At 42.1% G+C, this 24,491-nt stretch overlaps 1 protein-coding gene across 2 annotated transcripts in view; it reads left to right on the forward strand.

Moving 5' to 3' along the window:
* LOC139535920 (SAP domain-containing ribonucleoprotein-like) overlaps positions 1-19,998 on the forward strand; it is a 47,977-nt gene extending 27,979 nt beyond the window's left edge. For both annotated transcript variants that reach the window (XM_071335871.1, XM_071335872.1), the window contains exons 10-11: positions 17,026-17,112; positions 19,795-19,998. In XM_071335871.1, the coding sequence (XP_071191972.1) occupies positions 17,026-17,112; positions 19,795-19,836 (129 nt within the window). In that variant the 3' untranslated portion in view covers positions 19,837-19,998. The remainder of the gene's footprint in view (positions 1-17,025; positions 17,113-19,794) is intronic.
* Positions 19,999-24,491: the final 4,493 nt, after the last annotated feature.

The raw sequence follows: 24,491 nt of genomic DNA on the forward strand, positions 1-24,491 counted from the left end.
GCCAACAGTTGTTGCCTTCTCACCAAGCTGCTTGCCTATTGTCCTGTAGCCCATCCCAGCCTTGTGCAGGTCTACAATTTTATCCCTGATGTCCTTATACAGCTCTCTGGTCTTGGCCATTGTGGAGAGGTTGGAGTCTGTTTGATTGAGTGTGTGGACAGGTGTCTTTTATACAGGTAACGAGTTCAAACAGGTGCAGTTAATACAGGTAATGAGTGGAGAACAGGAGGGCTTCTTAAAGAAAAACTAACAGGTCTGTGAGAGCCGGAATTCTTACTGGTTGGTAGGTGATCAAATACTTATGTCATGCAATAAAATGCAAATTAATTACTTAAAAATCATACAATGTGATTGTCTGGATTTTTGTTTTAGATTCCGTCTCACAGTTGAAGTGTACCTATGATAAAAATTACAGACCTCTACATGCTTTGTAAGTAGGAAAACCTGCAGAATCGGCAGTGTATCAAATACTTGTTATCCCCACTGTATAGAAAAGGAAAGTTTGATATGATTTTGACAGCGAAAACATAACTGTGGTATTGTTTTGCTATCAAGTATAATTTTTCAAATTTTACCCTCTAGAGCAGTGGTTCCCAAACTTTTTATAGTCCCGTACCCCTTCAAACATTCAACCTCCAGCTGCGCACCCCCTCTAGCACCAGGATCAGCGCACTCTCAAAAAAATGTTTTGCCCACACATACGATACATTTATTACTCATAAGAATGAGTGAGTTTTTGTCACAACCCGGCTCGTGGGAAGTGACAAAGAGCTCTTATAGGACCGGGGCACAAATAATAATAATAAATAATTTTGCTCTTTATTTAACCATGTTACATATAAAACCTTATTTATTGAAAATTGTAAATAATTCACCACAGGTTAATGAGAAGGGGGTGCTTGAAAGGGTGCACATAACTCTGTAATGTTGGGTTGTATTGGAGAGAGTCTCAGTCTTAAATCATTTTCCACACACAGTCTGTGCCTGTATTTAGTTTTCATGCTAGTGAGGGCCGAGAATATACTCTCTCACATAGGTACGTGGTTGCAAAGGGCATCAGTGTCTTAACAGCGCGATTTGCCTTGGCAGCATACTTTGGGCACAGCCCAATTGAGAGATCTGGCGGTGGCTTCTGATTAAATTACATTTTCACAGAACCACTTGTTGCAATTTCAATGAGGCTCTCTTGTTCAGATATCGGTAAGTGGACTGGAGGCAGGGCATGAAAGGGATAATGAATCCAGTTGTTTGTGTCATCCGTTTCGGGAAAGTACCTGCGTGATTGCGCACCCAACTCACTCCGGTGTTTCGCTATATCACATTTGACGTTGTCTGTAAGCTTGTTCATTTGCACACAAAGAATCATACAATGATGTAAAGACATGTGTTGTCCTTGTTAATGCAGACAGAGAAGAGCTTCAACTTCTTAATCATAGCCTCAATTTTGTCCTGCACATTGAATATAGTTACGGAGAGTCCCTATAATCCTATATTCAGATTATTCAGGCAAGAAAAAACATCAACCAGATAGGCCAGTCGTGTGAGAAACTCGTCATAATGCAAGCGGTCAGACAAGTGAAAATTATGGTCAGTAAAGAAAACGTTATGCTTGTCTCTCAATTCAAAAAAACGTGTCAATACTTTGCCCCTTGATAACCAGCGCACTTCTGTATGTTGTAAAAGCGTTACATGGTCGCTGCTCATATCATTGCATAGTGCAGAAAATACACGATAGTTCAGGGGCCTTGCTTTAACAAAGTTAACCATTTTCACTGTGGTGTACAAAACGTCTTTCAAGCTGTCAGGCATTCCCTTGGCAGCAAGAGCCTCTCGGTGGATGCTGCAATGTATCCAAGTGGCGTCGGGAGCAACTGCTTGCCCACGCGTTACCACTCCACTATGTCTCCCTGTCATGGCTTTTGTGCCCTCAGTACAGATACCAACACATCTTGACCACCAAAGTCCATTTGATGTCACAAAGCTGTCCAGTACTTTAAAAATATCCTCTCCTGTTGTCCTGGTTTGCAGAAGAGGATATCTTCCTTAATTGACCCCCCCATAAACGTAACAGACATAGACCAGGAGCTGTGCCAGGCCCGCCACGTCTGACTCATCCAGCTGTAATGCATAGAATTATTTGGCTTGTACGCGAAGCAGTAATTGTTTCAAAACATCTCCTGCCATGACACTGATGTGTCGTGAAACGGTGTTGTTTGATGAAGTCATTGTCTGTATATTTTATGGGGGCCTTTTCCCCCAGCATTGTCCCAGCCATATCTGTGGCAGCAGGAAGAATTAAGTTCTCCACAATAGTATGGGGCTTGCCTGTCCTAGCCACGCGGTAGCTCACCATATAAGATGCTTCTAGCCCTTTCTTATTAAATGGTATCTGTTGTTTTTATACATGTCTTACTACTTGAAAGTCGTCTTAATTCTCGCAAAAAACCCTCCTGTGGCCTATTTTTCAAATTGGCATGTTTTGTTTCTAAATGTCTCCGCAAGAGTGAAGGTTTCATTGAGTTGTGAGAGAGTACTTGTGCACATATAACATAATGTGGCCGAGGAAAGGCACTACTTCCAATATAAGTGAACCCCAAATCAATGTAGTTCTCATCATATTTGCGCCTCTTCGATGGTCCAACGTCCCTGTCTGTTGTTCAGTGCTTTCCCGGGTAAGGGGGCAATAGCTCTTCGGTTGCATCATATTCATAACTGTCAGTGTCCATGCTAGCTGGGCTAACAACAAATGTAGAATTACTGATGCTAGCATTGGATGTGCTCGTAGAAGCAGAACGAATTGTGTCGTCGACAGGTGCAGGTGTAGTTTCGCCGGTAGTAGCAGTACTACCAGTAGAGCTGGTATGTGTCTCTATGTACGCGGGCCTTTTTTGAACCATTTATCAATTTTCGAGCAAATGGAATGAGCAGCAGCTACCTATGGCTACATACGGACCGTTAGTGGAATTCCCGTGAGTAACGGTTAATGTGATTGGATGTTAATTATTTGACTAGGCTACCTGTATTTGACATTGTGTTGTTATTTCGCTGAACACTAGATGGTTGAATTTTATTTTTGGCAGTGAAACGAGGCTACTCAGGCGTTTAAAAAAACCTCACCCAAATGTATAGCCCCGTTGGAAAATATAAATGGACTGTTTGAAAATGTGAAGATTTTATTTTTCAAAAACAATATTTATTTTATTTTAAATGAGAATCACATTTTTATTTGGCGTATCAGCCACAAAGGTTTAAGTCTCTTTGCTGTTACAGTACATCCATCCAAATCAATGTACAAACACAAGGGCATGCTAATTTAAAAGATGGCTAGTCATTATTAGCATGGTTCTGTAAGGAATGCAGGCACATTATGGGACACAAGGTCAGGTCATTAGTAAATATTTAAAAAAATTGGTGCGACCAAATCGTGCTGGTGCCACCAACTGAAAAAGTTAGTGTAGAACCCTGGGCCACTCTGTTGTCGTGACTAGTAATTTACAGACTGATGCTAATGCTAGTACAGGTCTCCAAGCTAATGATGGCTAGCTCCCTAGTGGTCACTGCAGAGTACACTCACTAAGCTCATAGTTGAGCAGCAAGATGGTTAAATGCCAAATTGATTAGTTGGTTATTATGTAGTTGAAAATGTGCAAAGAATGAATATTAGTAAGATTATCTGCCCAATCAAACATAACACGATTGTACCATTTTACAAAATATTTCAGTACTCTATAAAAAATATGAATATAGTGAGATTGCGTATGGGTGACTAACAAGTACACCTTTCATGGCCTTAGTTTTATAGAACTTGGCAGCACATATTGCCTCAGCCTTTAGCCGCCAGACTGTTCCACACTACTTGAAGTTAGCACCATTCCTGGGGCTGATAAGTGTTTGACGTTGCTCTGTAGACCTACCCACATCGGGAGTGTTATAGGTCAGTGGGTCAGAGGCTAGGCCCCCTAACACCTGAGGGACACAGAGCACAGGTTAGGGGGAGTGCCATCAGAAAACTGGTGCCAAACGTTTTCTTCCAGATTTAGAGATCCACTCCCCTGATAAGAGATGGGGCCTTTTTGGTGAGTGGTCAAGCTGGTTTGTGGCAGGTTTAAGTGTGCGCCTATGTTTTAGGCCGGAGGTGTAGCCTAGTTGGGCACGGCATTTGTCTTTGTGGTTTTCCAAGATGGATGTGTGACTGGAGTGGTGTTGGAGGGAGGCGTGTTTGGGTGGGGGGGCTGAGATGAGTTTGACAAATGTCTCGATGCTGGCGTTTTGATTGAGGTAATTTTGGCCTGACATGACCCAGGCTTTCCCGCGAATCAAAATGTGCCGCCCATTATGGCACTGACACCCACGTGAGGGGCCGAGGCTGCTTGGGGTCAAGTGTTCTCTCATTAGAACAATATTGATTTAGTGAGGCCACAACGCAACAGACCTCTTCCGATGGGGTATTGGGAGCGTTGGGGTAGCGATGGGAGGGACATGAGGCACTGGACAGAGAATGGGGCCTACTGCTCTTCATCAGTAGGGTAATCAGCTGACAGCTTGCAAATCACATCCCTACCTTTTTCATTTATTTGAAATATGTATACGTTTAATATATAAGGTAGCTAGTTTCACAACTGTTTTCCATAATGTGTTATGTTTTGTAGTATTGTTTTTTATGTGTGCTGGTCTGTTTTTCAGTTGATGCCTCCCTCCCTGTCAGAATATCATTGAGCTTTCACCTTTGGTCTTTGGGGTAGGATTTGTTCTCTGTTCTGTCAAGATTAGCTTTGACAATCTGCAGTTGTGCTTTCAGGTCAAGTGAAAACTGTTCTTTGCGGCGGAGCTTGTAGAGAGGCCTTGCAGGTTTTAGGAATGGGGGTGGAAAGGGCTGAGCACATATTCACGTTTGTATATCTTTGTTTTTTATAGCTCCTCCCCTGAATGATTTGTGGGTAATGGTGTATCATTCCTATTTTCTCTGCGAAGTCCATCTTATATAGGAACATGCTTTTTTTGGATAAACTTTCAGCTGTTAGTGCTTCTCACAATTGTAGGTTAATTAGACTGAACTAAATTGAATAGTTTAAGTTTTTATATTAGATTTACAGATACTGTATATTATACAGCCTAATCTACAGTGAGCTCCAAAAGTATTGGGACAGTGAACATTTTTTGCCACTTATTTTTGGCCCTTTTAAGTTATAAATGACGGAGGTTAAAGTGCAGACTGTCAGATTTAATTTGATGGTAATTAGAGGACTCTTTGTAAATGGACCAAATTATTGGGACAAATTCACGTGTGTATTGAAGTAGTAAAAAGTTGTAAATAAGAATGGAATGTTTCTAAACACCTACCTTTGCCATTTGAGTGACAGCTAGCAAGATGCACGCACACAGCAGAGCAAGGGCAATGATGTGGTGCATGTATCTGCATGTACATTGCCTTCAGAAGGTATTCATACCCCTTGGCTTATTCCACATTTTGTTGTTACAGCCTGAATTCAAAATTGATAAAATACACTGCTCAAAAAAATAAAGGGAACACTTAAACAACACAATGTAACTCCAAGTCAATCACACTTCTGTGAAATCAAACTGTCCACTTAGGAAGCAACACTGATTGACAATACATTTCACATGCTGTTGTGCAAATGGAATAGACAAAAGGTGGAAATTATAGGCAATTAGCAAGACACCCCCAATAAAGGAATGGTTCTGCAGGTGGTGACCACAGACCACTTCTCAGTTCCTATGCTTCCTGGCTGATGTTTTGGTCACTTTTGAATGCTGGCGGTGCTTTCACTCTAGTGGTAGCATGAGACGGAGTCTACAACCCACACAAGTGGCTCAGGTAGTGCAGCTCATCCAGGATGGCACATCAATGCGAGCTGTGGCAAGAAGGTTTGCTGTGTCTGTCAGCGTAGTGTCCAGAGCATGGAGGCGCTACCAGGAGACAGGCCAGTACATCAGGAGACGTGGAGGAGGCCGTAGGAAGGCAACAACCCAGCAGCAGGACCGCTACCTCCGCCTTTGTGCAAGGAGGATCAGGAGGAGCACTGCCAGAGCCCTGCAAAATGACCTCCAGCAGGCCACAAATGTGCATGTGTCTGCTCAAACGGTCAGAAACAGACTCCATGAGGGTGGTATGAGGGCCCGACGTCCACAGGTGGGGGTTGTGCTTACAGCCCAACACCGTGCAGGACGTTTGGCATTTGCCAGAGAACACCAAGATTGGCAAATTCGCCACTGGCGCCCTGTGCTCTTCACAGATTAAAGCAGGTTCACACTGAGCACATGTGACAGACGTGACAGAGTCTGGAGACGCTGTGGAGAACGTTCTGCTGCCTGCAACATCCTCCAGCATGACCGGTTTGGCGGTGGGTCAGTCATGGTGTGGGGTGGCATTTCTTTGGGGGGCCGCACAGCCCTCCATGTGCTCGCCAGAGGTAGCCTGACTGCCATTAGGTACCGAGATGAGATCCTCAGACCCCTTGTGAGACCATATGCTGGTGCGGTTGGCCCTGGGTTCCTCCTAATGCAAGACAATGCTAGACCTCATGTGGCTGGAGTGTGTCAGCAGTTCCTGCAAGAGGAAGGCATTGATGCTATGGACTGGCCCGCCCGTTCCCCAGACCTGAATCCAATTGAGCACATCTGGGACATCATGTCTCGCTCCATCCACCAACGCCACGTTGCACCACAGACTGTCCAGGAGTTGGCGGATGCTTTAGTCCAGGTCTGGGAGGAGATCCCTCAGGAGACCATCCGCCACCTCATCAGGAGCATGCCCAGGCGTTGTAGGGAGGTCATACAGGCACGCGGAGGCCACACACACACTACTGAGCCTCATTTTGACTTGTTTTAACATTACATCAAAGTTGGATCAGCCTGTAGTGTGGTTTTCCACTTTAATTTTGAGTGTGACTAAATAAGTAGTGAAACACGTATTATTGAGTAGAACTTGTAAGGTAATGATAAAAAGTAAGTTAGGTTTTTTCATGCGGATGTGGCGGTATACTGCCTTCTGGTGGCGACTAGAAAAAAAATCGTAATAGGAACTATTACAAATTGATGCTCCTTGGAAGTAAATATTAGTGCTTTAAAAAGTACTTAAGTCCTTGAGTTTTACTTGCCACGGTCTGTACGAACCCTGAATACCCCATAATGACGATGTGAAAACAGGTTGCACATTTCTTTTAATGAAATACATAAGTCTAATTTACATAAGTATTCACACCCCTTTGCTATGACACTCCAAATTGAGCTAAAGTGCATCCAATTTCCTTTGACCGTCCTTGAGATGTCACTACAACTTGATTGGAGTCCACTGGTGGCCAATTCAATTGTTTGGACATGATTTAGAAAATAAACACGCCTGTCTATATAAGGCCCCACAGTTGAGTGCATGTCAGAGCAAAAACCAAGGTATGAGGTTGAAGGAATTGTCCAATGAGCTTTGAGATGGGATTATGTCGAGGCACAGATCTGGGGAAGGGTAGCAAAACATTTCTGCAGCATTGAAGGTCCTCGAGAGTTTTGAATCACCAAGATTGTTGCTAGAGCTGGCCTCCCAGCAAAACTGAGCAATCGGGGGAGAAGGGCCTTGGTCAGGGAGGTGACCAAGAACCTGATGGTCACGCTGCAGAGTTCCTCTGTGGAGATGGGAGAACTTTCCACGAGGACAACCATCTCCGCAGCACTCTACCAATCAGGCCTTTATGGTAGAGTGGCCAGATGGAAGCCACTCTTCAGTAGAAGGCAGACAGCCCGCTTGGAGTTTGCCAAAAGGCCCCTAAAGGACTCTCAGACCATAAGAATCAATATTCTCTGGTCTGATGAAACCAAGATTGAACTCTTTGACCTGAATGCCAAGCTTCACGTCTGGAACCATCATGGAGGAACCATCATGCTGTGGGGATGTTTTTCAGTGGCAGGGACATTGGAGACTAGTCAGGATCAAGAAAAAGATTAACGGAACAAAGTACAGAGAGATCCTTGATGAAAACCTGCTCCAGAGTGCTCAGGACCTCAGGTTCACCTTCCAACAGGACAACGACCCTAAGCGCACAGCCTAGACAACGTAGGAGTGTTTTCGGGACAAGTCTCAATGATCTTGAGTGGCACAGCCATAGCCCGGACTTGAACCCGATCTAACATCTCTGGAGAGACCTGAAAATAGCTGAGGATCTGCAGAAAAGAATGGGAGAAACTCCCCATATACAGGTGTGTCGAAGTTGTAGATATACCCAAAAAGACTCAAGGCTGTAATCACTGCAAAAGGTGCTTCAACAAAGTACTGAGTAAAGGGTTGGAAAACTTATGTATGTAAATTCAGTTTCTTTTTATAAGTTTGCAAAAAATTCTAAACCTGTTTTTGCTTTGTCATTATGGGTATTGTGTGTAGATTGAGGGGGGAAAAACTATTTAATACATTTTCTAACAAGGCTGTAATGTAACGCAATGTGGAAAAATTCAAGGGGTCTGAATACTTTCCGAATGCACTGTAGCTAGCAGTATGTTTGGAACATCAAATCACTTTATCGAATCAATACATATGCAGTGAACAAATATCAATGCAACATGCAACAATTTCAAAGATTTTACTGAGTTAGTTCACATAAGGAAATCAGTCAATTGAAATAAATTCATTTGGGTCTAATCTATTTCACATGACTGGGAATACAGATATGCATGTGTTGGTCATAGATACGTTAAGGTAAGGGCGTGGATCAGAAAACCAGTCTATCTGGTGACCCCTATTTGCATTATGCAGCGGGATCCTTTACAGAGTTGATTAGGTTGTTGATTGTGGCCTGTGGAATGTTGTACTACTCCTCTTGCTGGATATAGGCGGGAACTGGAACATGCTGTCGTACACATCAACCCAGAGCATCCCAAAAATACTCAATAGGTGACATGTCTCGTGGGTATGCAGGCCGGGGGCCGTGCGTTATCATGCTGAAACATGAGGTGATGGCGGCGGATGAATGGCACGACAATGGGCCTCAATCTCATCACGTTATCTCTGTGCATTCAAATTGCCATCAATAAAATGCAATTGTGTTCGCTGTCCGTAGCTTATGCCTGCCCATACCATAACCCCATGGGGCACTCTGCTCACAACGTTGACATCAGCAAGCCGCTCGCCCACACGACGCCATTCTGCCATCTGCCCAGTACAGTTGAAACCGGGATCATCCTTGAAGAGCACACTACTCCAGCGTGCCTGTGGCCATCGAAGGTGAGCATTTGGTTGTGCAAACCCAGTTTCATCAACTGTCCGGGTGGCTGGTCTCAGACGATCCCACAGGTGAAGAAGCCGGATGTGGAGGTCCTGGGCTGGCGTGGTTACACGTGGTCTACGGTTGTGAGGCCGGTTGGATATATTGCCACATTCTCTAAAACGATGCTTATGGTAGAGAAATTTACATTCAATTCTCTAGCAATAGCTCTGGTGGACATTCCTGCAGTCAGCATGCCAATTGCACGCTTTATCAACTTGAGACATCTGTGGCTTTGTTGTGTGACAAAACTGCACATTTTAGAGTAGCCAGTTATTGTCCCTAGCACAAGGTGCACCTGTATGATCATGCTGTTTCATCAGCTTCTTGATATGCCACACCTGTCAGGTTGATGGATTATCTTGGCAAAGGAGAAATGCTCACTAACAAGGATGTAAACAAATCATGTAATTTGCAGTATAAATGTTTATGATTGCTTTGTTTCAGCCACAGTTACAAGGATGACATGCCTGGGTTGTCCTGAACAGAATTAAGAAACATATTGTGACGAAAACGAGCCGCGGAATACGCACTTGAATGCACTCATGACACATTCTATGTGCACCAAAATTACAATGTTTGTCTGAAGTGCCTTTTGAAAGCCTAAGATCGTATTTTATAGAATAAGCTTTAAAATTATGCCCACCTGATCCAGATTGTGATGTATGTAATGTTTCTGGATTGCGTAAACACCAACAGTAATTGTGTGATGGTGGGGATGCAGGGCTGTGTTCCAAACAAACTGCAAGTGTGCTTGCCTCAGTTCCTCAATGGAAAAGCTAGGAGAGCTTAAAAAAAAAACATTTCCATTTCCCAATGATGGAAATCACTGTGCTCTTGGAAACTTTGAACACTAGAAATTGTTTTATACCTTTCCCCAGATATATGCCTCATCACATTTCTATCCTGGAGGTCTATGGACAATTCCTTGGTATAATTTCTGCTCTGACGTGCATTGTCAGCTGTGGAACCTTTTATATAGACAAGTGTTTCTTTTAAAATCATGTCCAAACAATTGAATTGGCCAAAGGTGGACTCCAATCAATTTGTAGTGGCATCTCAAGGATGATCAAAGGAAATTGGATGCACCTGAGCTCAATTTGGAGTGTCATAGCAAAGGGGTGTGAATACTTGTGATTTGTGCATTTCTAAACATGTTTTGACTTTGTCGTTATGGGGTATAGTGTGTAGATGGGTGAGAAAGAAAAAAAATGTTTGAATTCAGGCGGTAACACAAAATGTGGAATAAATCAAGGGGTATGAATTATTTCTGAAGGCACTGTAGACAAGGCAATTGTCTACTCATCTGAAGGACCATCATTTACATGGGATTTTTAAGGAGAAGGGGGCTTGGCCAGACTCTCAGCTCTATGTGCATTTGAATCTGGAATGATAATACCCTTTTCGCCCACAAAGTGTATGGAACCACACACACTCAAATGTACGCACACACTTTTGTATAGAGGGCCATCTGTCCTCTCTGGCCATACAGATCTGGGAAAACAATGAAGGCTCCTTGACATGTCACAATTTCATCTCCCTCAGAATTTCAGATGTCATCCCTGTCTTTCCCAAAGGGAACTACAGAGATGATCGTCAACTCTGTCAGCTTCTATTAATCAGAAATAGTGATGTCTGAAAACGTTCGTATTTTTGTGTTTCTGTGGGCATGGTTGTTATTGGTGGATAAAGTGACTTTATACTAAAAGAGTTGAAGTATTATACCCATCATCTTGCCTCTGACCGATTCCTTTCCCCCCCACTTCTTTGCATTTAGCTAAACTGTTGTATCCTCTGAGTTTTTACTCATTAGTCTGAATAATAACTGTCACTAATTCAAGCTGTTCTAGAATGGCTTTGTGAATAGAAAGAGAGAGGGAGGATAGAGAGGCCTGGGGGGGCACAAAAAAATAACACCGCAGCCTGAGAAATGAACTTGATGATCTCAAGGGGGTGAAGGGGGGGATCGCCATTCCCTGCTCCTGACAATCAAAATTAGATTGGCCAGCACTATGTCAACACTGGCCTCTGCTTAAGGCATGACAGGGGCAGGGGGACAACCCCCCCCCCCCCCCCACACACAGTTTTTGAGAGTTTGCCATGTGAACTATGGAGACCCCACAGAGCCTTTCACTGACTGTGCAGGCCTTTAAGAAATGCACAACCCTTTTCATAAACCAACCCCTTCCCTCTACTCAATATTTTGACAAACATATCCTCTCAGTCCATGATTGTGTTCTTTAGTAGTATTTTGTGAAAATGTTGTGTCAAGTAACTGGAAAGGAAAAGTCAATGTGCAAGCAAAGATTCGTTTTTTTAAATTCTCCAATCTATGGTAAAGACTAACTAATTTCTATGAATAATTGTGTGTGGCTGTACATCCACAATCCTGATTTGAGAATTGCATGTGTAATCCCACTCTTTTGGACATAACTTGAATGGTAAATCAAGTGGCAACTTAAATTGTCAGTATATTAGGCTCCGTAGAGAAATATTTTTCATCTGGGTGCCATACTTTTTAGTCTGGGTTTCGGCACCAAAATGTAGCTTTTATATATTTCTGCTTCTAATCTTTGCCTTGTAATCTTCACTTGAAACCACAGTGCACAGAATTGTAATTGCAATGACATGCAGTTGAATTAAGCAAAGCAGTATATCGGCCACAAATGTAAACTTCAGAAAATAATGGAACTTTGACAAACTTAATTTTCTTATTTCAACAATTCTGGTGGTAGAGCAACCTCCTTCGTATCCATCTTCAAAAGCAATTATTCACCTTGGTTAATCTTTTAAGCTACGCAGAAAATTCTCCAGTGTTAAATCAACACAGACAGTGTTAAATTTAAGGCTGTGGCTGGGGATCCAACTTTTTCCAGATTTTTTTATATGCGGATCACATTCTGCGCATGTTTCTTTACCTCTACTTTACGCACACATTTTTGTGGTCTCCTTTCACATTTCTCACTGTCGATTTGTGAATGATAATTCAAGTTTTACTGGTGAAACGTCCATGCAGCGTCAGCATATCAACCATTTGATCTCAATCAGTTTCATGGGGATATGCATTTAGATCTTGAGTTATACAGTGTTTCGAACTAGTCTACAGTGTTTTGAAGGATGTACAGTGAGTGAATTTCAGAGCAGATGACGTTAACAAGGTGTAGCATAGCCCTTCTCAAACCCTGGTCCGGGGACCTGCGCCAGTCCGTGGAGGAATGCTTGTCAGTCCCCGGAATATTTGTCTTGACTAAATTCTTGCCATAGGCCTACTTAACTATGCATGCTGCAGTAAACAAATTGTGTTGCCATGACAAAGTATAGCACACCAAACACACACACACACACACAAGCTAGCCCTGCTGTGCAGCCTGCATGCTCTTGCTCTCCCTTTTAGTTAACCATGGCTTGCTCTAAACAAAAGCAACTAGATTAGTATTTTAATGTGAAAGAAGGTACATTTTTTAGGTCCACTGAGGCAAAAAAGTATCATCCATTCACTTGATAGTACGCCCCATGCTACATCAAGTTTGGATTTGTTTCAAATAAAAGCTGCCTGCCAAAACCAGTCTGTGTGATGTCAGACTTGCCTCTGCAACATGCTATGAAGCCAACAAATGTGCAGACATTTAGAAACAAAGCATCCACATCTCAAGGTTAAACGAACGAGGTGAGCTGACCAACCAATCAAAAATGCTGTACAATATTTTCACAGACAACGAGAGTTTACTGAAGGCTTCATACTTACTCTCTCATAACATTTCCAAGTGCCAGGCTTCTTTCATTCTAGTTGAAAAGTTGGTCATGCCTTCAATCGTTAATGCTTGCCAAGAGATTTTGGGCCCAATTGCTGCTACAAAGATCAGTGAAATACCACTTTTCAATGACAATGTCACGTGTAGAATCCAGGATATGGCAGATGATATTGAAGCACAGGTTTTAGACCAAGCACACGCATCAAATTGCTTTGCAATCCAATTAGATGAGACAGACATTTCAAATGCAGCCCAACTTCTTCTATATAAACTCAGCAAAAAAATAAATGTCCTTTCACGGTCAACTGTGTTTATTTTCAGCAAACTTAACATGTGTAAATATTTGTTTGAACATAACAAGATTCAACATCTGAGAGACAAACTGAACAAGTTCCACAGACATGTGACTAACAGAAATGGAATAATGTGTCCCTGAACAAAGGGGGGGTCACAATCAAAAGTAACAGTCAGTATCTGGTGTGGCAACCAGCTGCATTAAGTACTGCAGTCCATCTCCTCCTCATGGATTGCACCTCATGCCACCTTGCAGCATGCCTAAGGCACGTTCACGCAGACGAGAAGGGAGCCTGGGTATCTTTCTTTTGGTGTTTTTCAGAGTCAGTAGAAAGGCCTCTTTAGTGTCCTAAGTTTTCATAACTGTGATCTTAATTGCCTACCGTCTGTAAGATGTTAGTGTCTTAACAACCGTTCCACAGGTGCATGTTCATTTAATTGTTTATGGTTCATTGAACAAGCATGGGAAACAGTGTTTAAACCCTTTACAATGAAGATCTGTGAAGTTATTTGGATTTTTACGAAATGAAAGACAGGGTCCTTGAAAGACAGGGTCCTGAAAAAGGGACGTTTCTTTTTTTGCTGAGTTTAGTTGCCACTTTCCAAAAAAAGCTGGGCGTCAGGAGAGACCAAGTGTGGATAGAGGCATTTTCGATATGTTCCCCCCTATTCTCAACTCTGGCTGACGAGGGGGATGTGGACATTGATCACATGTTTTAAATTGATGGGGTCACATCTGAGCCAAACTCTGATCAAATTCGAGGATTACTTCCCCTCACAATCTTATCCCCGCTCGGGAAAGCGATGGATGAGTAATCCGTTCACCAACACTGAAGAGACTCAGCTTGTCACCGGTACTTTAGGATAAACTATTGGAGCTGTCCTGTGACCAAGGCATACACGCTCATTTTAATGAGACGCCTTTCCACATTCTGGCTGTTCAGCAACTCAGCAAGATGGGAGTGAAGACGTTAATCCCTTTTCATTCCACATACTTATGTGAGACCAGCTTTTCCTCTCTTGCTGCAACAAAATTAAAATATCGCAGCAGACTGGCTGTTAAACACTGAGAGTATCCCTCTCCTCCTTCCCTCCGAGGTTTGACAAGTGTCCAAGAGACAGGCACACCCATCTCAAATTGATTAGGTGAGTCAAACATGTTTAACTATTATATTTTTTAAATAGTGTATATATTGAAAGAATGCAAGATTATTTGTTTACAAAAATTGAATTGTGGTTACATTGTGTATAATTACTAAACATTTATTTATTTATTGTTTTGTCATTTAGAATGTCAGCCTCTGAAGACAGCCCATACAGAAGGACAGATACAGACAGCCCCTGAAGAAAGCACAGAGAGAGACACTTCCCATGAGTACAAGACAGACCGACAAACCATGAAGGCAGCCAAGTATATACAATGTTCATTAATTTAGTGTAAAGTAAAAATAAATGCAATAAAATTGGTGTTCATAAACATGCGATTGTCAAAAAAAAATTACCAAAGAGTTAAAAAAGGCCATGCCTTGCTGGTCCTTTGCACAAAAAAAGTTTGAGAAAGGCTGGCATAGCCTACCTGTGTACTTAGCTGAGTGGTGCATGTTGTTGAGTTTTGGCCCTGTGAGAGAGACATGCAGTGTTTTTGTCTTACAGTAACCTAATACTATGCCATTATATTCGATTCTGTTATGTAGAATACTATCATTATGTGATCTTATAGACATTGATTCAGTTTTGATCCAACTTTATTAAATGAGCAGCATTCGCTAGAGCAGAGTGTGCGTAAAGTAGAGAATAAACACACATGCAGAAGAAAAAAAGGTTTGAGAAAAGTCGGATCTGCCGCCATTGCGTAAATTTAACACTGGTCAAGTGTCTATACTTTTCACTTTTAAGATAACACATTACTTAGTGTAAAGCCTTATTTGCATATTTCTTATATATGTTAATACATTTTTGTATTATTTAACGCAATACAACAAGTATTTAGGAAGGCCTTAAATTCATGGTTTTCAGGCCTGCAAGTCACATTATCATGGCTTGCAAGTGATATGTAATTCCTATTGGAATCCAGCCAGGGTGGGGATATCCAACATTTTAAATTTATATTCACCTGCAACCTGCATTCAGAATAACTGCCAGGTTGGGACTAAGACTAAGATATGAGACTACCTAAACCATCTTAACTGGAACAACCATTTCAGTAACCGGTGCAATAAGTACAAGTAAGAGATTGAACTACAGTGCATTCGAAAAGTATTCAGACCCCTTGACTTTTTCCTAATTTTGTTACGTTACAGGCTTATTCTAAAATGGGTTAAATATGATTTTTTTCATCAATCTATACACAATACCCTATAAAAGCAAAGCAAAAACCGGTGTTTAGAAATGTCAAAAAAAAAAAAAAACATCACATTTACATAAGTATTCAGACCCTTTACTCAGTACTTTGTTGAAGCACCTTTGGCAGCAATTACAGCCTTGAGTCTTCTTGGGTATGCCTTTTGGCAAACTCCAAGCGGGCTGTCATGTGCATTTTGCTGAGCAGTGGCTTCCGTCTGGCCATTCTACCATAAAGGCTTGATTGGCGGAGTGCAGCAGAGATGGTTATCTTTCTGGAAGGTTCTCCCATCTCCACAGAGGCACTCTAGAGCTCTGTCAGAGTGACAATTGGGTTCTTGGTCACCTCCCTGAGCAAGGCCCTTCTCCCCGATTGCTCAGTTTGGCCAGGGGCCAGCTCTAGGAAGAGTCATGGTGGTTCCAAACTTCTTCCATTTAAGAATGATGTAGTCCACTGTGTTCTTGGGGACCTTCAATGCTGCAGAAATGTTTTGGTACCCTTCCCCAGATCTGTGCCTCGACACAATCCTGTCTCGGAGCTCTACGGAAAATTCCTTCGACCTCATGGCTTGGTTTTTGCTCTGACATACACCAGGTCCCACAGTTGACAGTGTATGTCTTTCCAAATCATGTCCAATCAGGTCCACCAGGTCCAAACGATTAATTAATCAAACAGTGTACATGCAAAAACAGATATTGAAACAAACAATTCAAAAAATCTACCTGCAATGGAGCATGAGGAAATATGATTGTGTAGTTTTGGTTTAATACTGGTTATTTTACACTGAGTGTTAATTTAACAACTGAATCAACACTAGAAATGTTACACTGAAAATCAACACAAGGTAACACTGGCCAATTTGCTGTCTAGTATTGTTGCAGAACAAAGATCATGAACTTCCTTAATTCCGTATATGCAAATTCTTAAATCCATGATAGTGAGTGTGCAAGTGCACACTTTTGGAGAAGGGTGGAGAATATCTGGATGCAGCCTAAAGCTGGACCATCACTGTTGCAGCTGTATGGGGCATCCCACTCAGCCCCTCCTGCTCCTCACTTTGGTTTTTGGGATGGAGCCGACCTCGGGGTTGTGTTTTTGGAGGTTTGACCAGTGACCTGGAATCTGTCAGTTTGTTCTAGTTGGCAATCTCTTGCCAGAACGCAGTGTGTGAGGAAAGCTTGCTGTGTCCTCGCATAACCTTTTAAAATTATTCACCAGGCCACCAGATTTTCAGCCTTTTAATCTTAGAAATTCACACCGAGAATTTGTGGGTATTTTTCTCCACCCTTATTCAATGTAATGTCATTTGTTTGTTGCTTTTTCGAAACGCCATTTGGAAGTCTCCTCATCCTTGTCTGATGTTGTGTTGCAGGTTGAAGTTGACGAGAAACTGAAAAAGAGGAAGGAGAGGTTTGGGATTCTCACCGCTGCTGCTGCAGTTGGGGCTGAAGATAGTGAGGTACAAAAGGTTTTGTTTTCATGTTCCTGGGCTATGACCTGTTGTTGCCAAAAGAGCTGGTCGGACTGACTTTCAAGTGATCAAACACTGCTGTGAGAAACATTCAAAATAAGTGAACGGAATGTTCACATTGTTGTGGATTGGGGAGGGAGGGGGGTGTTAGAATGTTTTGTAAGTCGCTATTAGAATGTTCTAGAACAGAAAGAACGAAGAATTGCCTTGTTCTGAAGGAACTGTAATTGGGCAATACCTCAATATTTAGCCAGTGTTTCAAAGGCAAACATTTAATTGATATTGTAAACCTATTTTGAGTCAATAGATGTGAAAATCTGTTGGGTAAATGTATTGCGAGTCATCGTTTACAAGCGTATATTATGGCTTTCTTTCCACAGAACCAAAATCCATATTTTGGAAAATGTCCATAGTTCATAGGGGTATACAAGCCTAGAGTCTACCTTTACAGTTCAAAGTTTTTACCTTGATAGTTAAAAAAAATTAAAATAATGGAATGATTGTGATGTTTCCTTGAATATACACAAATGAATTCCAGAGAATATCTGAGCTTGTCGATGACCTATATAGTCATCCAGCAATGACAAGCAGTTACAGTATTTTTGCTTAGTTCTGCTGTTATGTTGTCTAGCATGCAATATGGTTATGAATTATTATGCATAACTAAGTCATCAAATGACTAGATCTCATATACACTACTATTCAAAAGTTTGGGGTCACTTAGAAATAGTTTTTTTAAAGAAAAGCAATTTTTTTTGTCCATTTTAAAATAACATCAAATTGATCAGAAATACAGTGTAGACGTTAATGTTGTAAATTACTATTGTAGCTGGAAACGGCTGATTTTTAATGGATTACCTACATAGGCGTACAGAGGCCCATTATCAGCAACCATTACTCCTGTGTTCCAATGACACGTTGTGTTAGCTAATCCAAGTTTATAATTTTAAAAGGCTAATTGATCATAAGAAAACCCTTTTGCAATTATGTTAGCACAGCTGAAAACTTGTTCTGATTAAAGAAGCAATAAAACGGTCCTTCTTTAGACTAGACTTGAGTATCTGGAGCATCAGCATTTGTGGGTTCGATTACAGGCTCAGAATGGCTAGAAACGCGTCAGTCTATTCTTGTTCTGAGAAATGAAGGCTATTCCATGCGAGAAATTGCCAAGAAACTGAAGATCTCGTACAATGCTGTGTACTACGCCCTTCACAGAACAACGCAAACTGTCTCTAACCAGAATAGAAAGAGTGGGAGGCCCCAGTGCACAACTGAGCAAGAGGACAAGTACATTAGAGTGTCTAGTTTGAGAAACAGACGCCTCACAAGTCCTCAACTGGCAGCTTCAACCTCTGCAGCAATGCTGGCAGCACTCATACGTCTATTTCCCAAAGACAACCTCTGGATATGACGCTGAGCACGCGCACTCAGCTTCTTTGGTCGACCATGGTGAGGCCTGTTCTGAGTGGAACCTGTCCAGTTAAACCGCTGTATGGTCTTGGCCACCGTGCTGCAGCTCGGTTTCAGGGTCTTGGCAATCTTCTTATAGCCCAGGCCATCTTTATGTAGAGCAACAATTCTTTTTTTCAGATCCTCAGGGAGTTCTTTGCCATGAGGTGCCATGTTGAACTTCCAGTGACCAGTCAGTATGAGGGAGTGTGAGAGCGATGACACCAAATTTAACACACCTGCTCCCCATTCACACCTGAGACCTTGTAACACTAACGAGTCACATGACACCGGGGAGAGAAAATGGCTAATTGGGCCCAATTTGGACATTTTCACTTAGGAGTGTATTCACTTTTGTTGCCAGCGGTTTAGACATTAATGGCTGTGTGTTGAGTTATTTTGAGGGGACAGCAAATTTACACTGTTATACAAGCTGTACACTCACTACTTTACATTGTAGCAAAGTGTCATTTCTTCAATGTTGTCACATGAAAAGATATACTCAAATATTTACAAAAATGTGAGGGGTGTACTCACTTTTGTGATATACTGTATGTAGATATTCCATTAAAAATCAGCCGTTTCCAACAACAATAGTCATTTACAACATTAACATTGTCTACACTGTATTTCTGATCAATTTTATGTTATTTTAATGGACAAAAGATATGCTTTTCTTTCAAAAACAAGGACATTTGTTTTGATATTTACAAAAATGTGAGGGGTGTACTCACTTTTGTGATATACTGTATGTAGATATTCCATTAAAAATCAGCCGTTTCCAACAACAATAGTCATTTACAACATTAACATTGTCTACACTGTATTTCTGATCAATTTTATGTTATTTTAATGGACAAAAGATATGCTTTTCTTTCAAAAACAAGGACATTTGTTTTGACCCCATACTTTTGAACGGTAGTATATGGATGATGCTTGTAGTTTTAATGTTGCAGGTATCAGGCCTGGTAGTCTTCATACCGACTTGATACTCTGTAATGTTTGTTTCCTCACCACCACTCATCATTCAAGTAATAATTCACCAATTTTAAGAAAGATCTATTTATTGTTACACATGCATATACCACAAATAGAAATCCTGATTCTGTGGAGTCACAATTTACAATGAATTCTGTATATGCTCTTCTGTATACATTTGGCACACATGACAACATTTATGTAGAATGTTCCTTACATGTTCAGTTTTCCCCCCCATTTCAGGCAAAGAAGAGGAAACGCGCAGAACGATTTGGAAATAATTGATTCAATTTGACGATTTTTTAAACTTTTTTAAAAATGTCATTGTATTTTTTTAAACTTGTAACTCTTGTTTTACAGTGGTAAAATACCAACCTATGCTGTTTAGTAAGAACAAATATTTACAGTATGTAAAAGTTTGGAAATTAAAGATCTTTTCCAATTTCCCACAAGTGTCCCTTGAGTAAACTTGTTCCTATAGCTGTTGCGGAATAAGTTAATGTAGAGTCTGGATAGACTTTCCTATCAGGGCTTAATCCTTGAGAGTCGTTTGACGCATAATAAACAAATCCCTATCAAAATCCATCTGTTTTAAACTGGAGATATCTGAATTTTTGTTTGGGCTGCGTCTCAATCCACCACATCTGCCTTCAGCGTCTGCGGTGGAAAGTGGAAGATCTACAGCACTGTTTGTCAGACCAAGGAGACATCCCAAAAATCGGTCTTCTCGCGAAAACGTCTTAGGGACTCCACCAGGGGAGGGATGGTCCTGTTATAGCACAATGTATGCTCTCTGCTCTGGGGGAGAAGCGGCTGACGTGCCCTGGTAGGGATTTGGGTGTGATAATGTTGGTTTGATTTGGTTTGAATTGGGTTGGATAATGGCTAAGCAACCTTAGCTAAACCTGGCAATAGTCCCCTGCGAACCAGGTGGTAGGGTACCACTGCTCCTGGTTTGTGACATTTCTCACTCAATGGACATGCTGTAACAAGTGTGGAGGCACTAAGGTAGTGTTCAGTTGAGAATTTTATATCAAATATCTTCTTCAATAGTTTGCCCGTTTAGATTCCTGGTTGCACACTTAAGCTAACTTCATAACAAGAAATGCACAAATCATCTTAAATTAACTTAATTGTGCTACACAAATTTCAGACACTTTGGGATGATTTAGACATAGCATTTCAAACATGCTATATTGACTTGGCATTGTTTTTTGGACAGAAATGCTAGTTGGCATTTGGTGGCAGGAGCCAGGTAAACAAAACCAAAGCATGGATTGGTCACTGCTTGTCCAAAGACTACTTACAGTATAAACAGTTCATAATTAGACTGTTTATAAATATGTCATACGTTTTTGGGACTTATTGGACTTCCGACAAAATGTTCTTACTACATTTCACTGTATAATTTAAAATTGAACTCCTACTTAATTTTTTTATTTCATCTTTATTTAACCAGGTAGGACAGTTAAGAACAAGTTCTCATTTACAACTGCGACCTGGCCAAGATACAGCAAAGCAGTGCGACAAAAACAACAACAGAGTTACACAAACAAACGTACAGTCAATAACACAATAGAAAAGAAAAATAGAAAAATCTACGTACAGTGTGTGTAAATGCAGACGAGTAGGGAGGTAGGTAATACATAGGCCATAGAGGCAAGATAATTACATTTTGGCATTAATACTGGTGTGATAGATGTGCAGATGATGTTCAAGTAAAAATACTGGGGTGCAAGAGGGTAAATAATAATATGGGGATAAGGTAGTTGGGTGTGCTATTTACAGATTGGCTGTGTACAGGTACAGTGATCGGTAAGCTGCTCTGACAGCTGATGCTTAAAGTTAGAGAGGGAGATGTAAGACTCGAGCTTCAGAGATTTTTGCAATTCTTTCCAGTCATTGGCAGCAGAGAACTGGAAGGAAAGGCGGCCAAAGGAACTGTTGGCTTTGGGGATGACCAGTGCAATATACCTGCTGGAGCGAGTGTTACGGGTGGGTGTTGCTATGGTGACCAGTGAGCTGAGATAAGGCAGGGCTTTACCTAGCAAAGACTTATAGATGACCTGGCCAGTGGGTTTGGCGACGGATATGTAGTGAGGGCCAGCCAACGAGCGCATACAAGTCGCAATGGTGGGTAGGATATGGAGCTTTGGTGACAAAACGGATGGCACTGTGATAGACAACATCCAGTTTTCTGAGTAGAGTGTTGGGGGCTATTTTGTAAATGACATCGCCCAAGTCAAGAATCGGTAGGATAGTCAGTTTTACAAGGGTATGTTTGAGTGAAGGAGTCTTTGTTGCGAAATAGGAAGCCGATTCTTGATTTAATTTTGGATTGGAGATGCTTAATGTGAGTCTGGAAGGAGAGTTTACAGTCTAACCAGACACCTAGGTATTTGTAGTTGTCCACATATTCTAGGTCAGAACTGTCCAGAGTAGTGATGCAAGTCGGGTGGGAGGGTGCGGGCAGCAATCTTTTGAAGAGCATGCACTTAGTTTTACTAGCATTTAAAAGCAGTTGGATGCCACGGAAGCAGGACTGTTGTATGGCATTGAAGCTCGTTTGGAGGTTTGTTAACACAGTGTCCAAAGAAGGGCCAGATGTATACAGAATGGTGTTGTCTGAGTAGAGGTGGATCAGAGAATCACCAGCAGCAAGAGTGACATCATTCATACATACATAGAAAAGAGTCGGCCCGAGAATTGAACCCTGTGGCACCCCCATAGAGACTACCAGAGGTCCGGACAACAGGCCCTCCGATTTGACACACTGAACTCTGTCTGAGAAGTAGTTGGTGAAGCAGGCGAGGAAGTCATTTGAGAAGCCAAGGCTATTGAGTCTGCCGATAAGAATGCGGTGATTGACAGAGTCGAAAGCCTTGGCCAGGTCGATGAAGACGGCTGCACAGTACTGTCTTTTATCGATGGCGGTTATGATATCGTTTAGGACCTTGAGCGTGGCTGAGGTGCACCCATGACCAGCTCGGAAACCAGATTGCATAGTGGAGAAGGTACGGTGGGTTCGAAATAGCTGGTGATCTGTTTATTAACTTGGCTTTCGAAGATTTTAGAAAGGGAGGGCAGGATAGATATAGGTCTATAACAGTTTGGGTCTAGAGTGTCTCCCCCTTTGAAGAGGAGGATAACCGCGGCAGCTTTCCAATCTTTGGGGATTTCAGACGATACAAAAGAAAGGTTGAATAGGCTAGTAATAGGGGTTGCAACAATTTCAGTGGATAATTGTAGAAAGAGAGCATCCAGATTGTCTAGCCCAGCTGATTTATCGGGATCCAGATTTTGCAGCTCTTTCAGAACATCAGCTGTCTGGATTTGGGTGAAGGAGAAGTGGGGGGGAGGGTTTGGGCAAGTTGCTGCAGGGGGTGCTGAGATGTTGGCTAGGGTAGGGGTAGCCAGGTGGAAAGCATGGCCAGCCGTAGAAAAATGCTTCTTGAAATTATAGATAATCGTAGATTTATCGGTGGTGACAATGTTATCTATCCCCAGTGCAGTGGGCAGCTGGGAGGAGGTGCTCTTATTCTCCATGGACTTTAGTGTTCCAAAGCTTTTTGGAATTAGTGCTACAGGAAGCAAATTTCTGTTTGAAAAAGCTAGCCTTTGCTTTCCTAACTGACTATGTATATTGGTTCCTGACTTCCCTGAAAAGTTGCATATCGCGGGGGCTATTCGATGCTAATGCAGAACGCCACAGGATGTTTTTGTGCTGGTCAAGGGCAGTCAAGTCTGGGGTGAACTCAGGGCTATATCTGTTCTTAGTTCTACATTTTTTGAATGGGGCATGCTTATTTAAAATGGACAGGAAAGCACTTTTGAAGAGCAACCAGGCATCCTCTACTGATGGGATGAGGTCAATATCCTTCCATGATACCCGGGCCAGGTCGATTAGAAAGGCCTGCTCGCTGAAATGTTTTAGGGAGCGTTTGACAGTGATGAGGGGTGCTCGTTTGACCACGGACCCATCACGCACGCAGGCAATGAGGCAGTGATCGCTGAGATCCTGGTTGAAGACAGCAGAGGTGTATTTAGAGGGCAAGTTGGTCAGAATGATATCTAAGAGGGTGCCCGTGGTTACGGATTTAGGGTTGTACCTGGTAGGTTCCTTGATAATTGTGTGATATTGAGGGCATCTAGCTTAGATTGTAGGACGGCCTGGTTGTTAAGCATGTCCCAGTTTAGGTCACCTAACAGTACGAACTCTGAAGATAGATGGGGGTCGATCAATTCACATATGGTGTCCATGGCACAGCTGGGGGCTGAAGGGGATCTATAACAAGCGGCAACGGTGAGAGACTTGTTTCTGGAAAGGTGGATTTTTAAAAGTAGAAGCTGAAATTGTTTTGGCACAGACCTGGATAGTATGACAGAGCTCTGCAGGAGATTACAACTCCGCCCCCTTTGGCAGTTCTATTTTGTTGAAAAATGTTATAGTTAGGGATGGAAATTTCAGGATTTTTGGTGGCCTTCCTAAGCCAGGATTTAGACACGGCTAGGACATCCGGGTTGGCGGAGTATGCTAAAGTAGTGAATAAAACAAACTTCTAATGTTAACATGCATGAAACCAATGCTTTTACGGTTACAGAAGTCAACAAACGAGAGCACCTGGGGAATGGGAGTGATGCTGGGGGCTGCAGGTGTTAACCTCTACATCACCAAAGGAACAGAGGAGGAGTAGGATAAGACTACGCTTAAAGAACTGATCGTCTAGTGCGTTCAGAATAGAGAGTAAAAGGAGCAGATTTCTGGGCGCGGAAGAATAGATTCAAGGCATAATGTACATACAACGGTATGGTAGGATGTGAGTACAGTGGAGGAAGCCTAGGCATTGAGTGAAGATGAGAGAGGTTTTTTCTCTAGAGGCACCATTTAAGCCAGGTGAGGTCACCGCATGTGTGGGGGTTGGAACAAAAGGACTAGCTAA

Source organism: Salvelinus alpinus, chromosome 12 (genome assembly GCF_045679555.1).
Source record: "Salvelinus alpinus chromosome 12, SLU_Salpinus.1, whole genome shotgun sequence".
Classification (NCBI taxonomy): domain Eukaryota; kingdom Metazoa; phylum Chordata; class Actinopteri; order Salmoniformes; family Salmonidae; genus Salvelinus; species Salvelinus alpinus.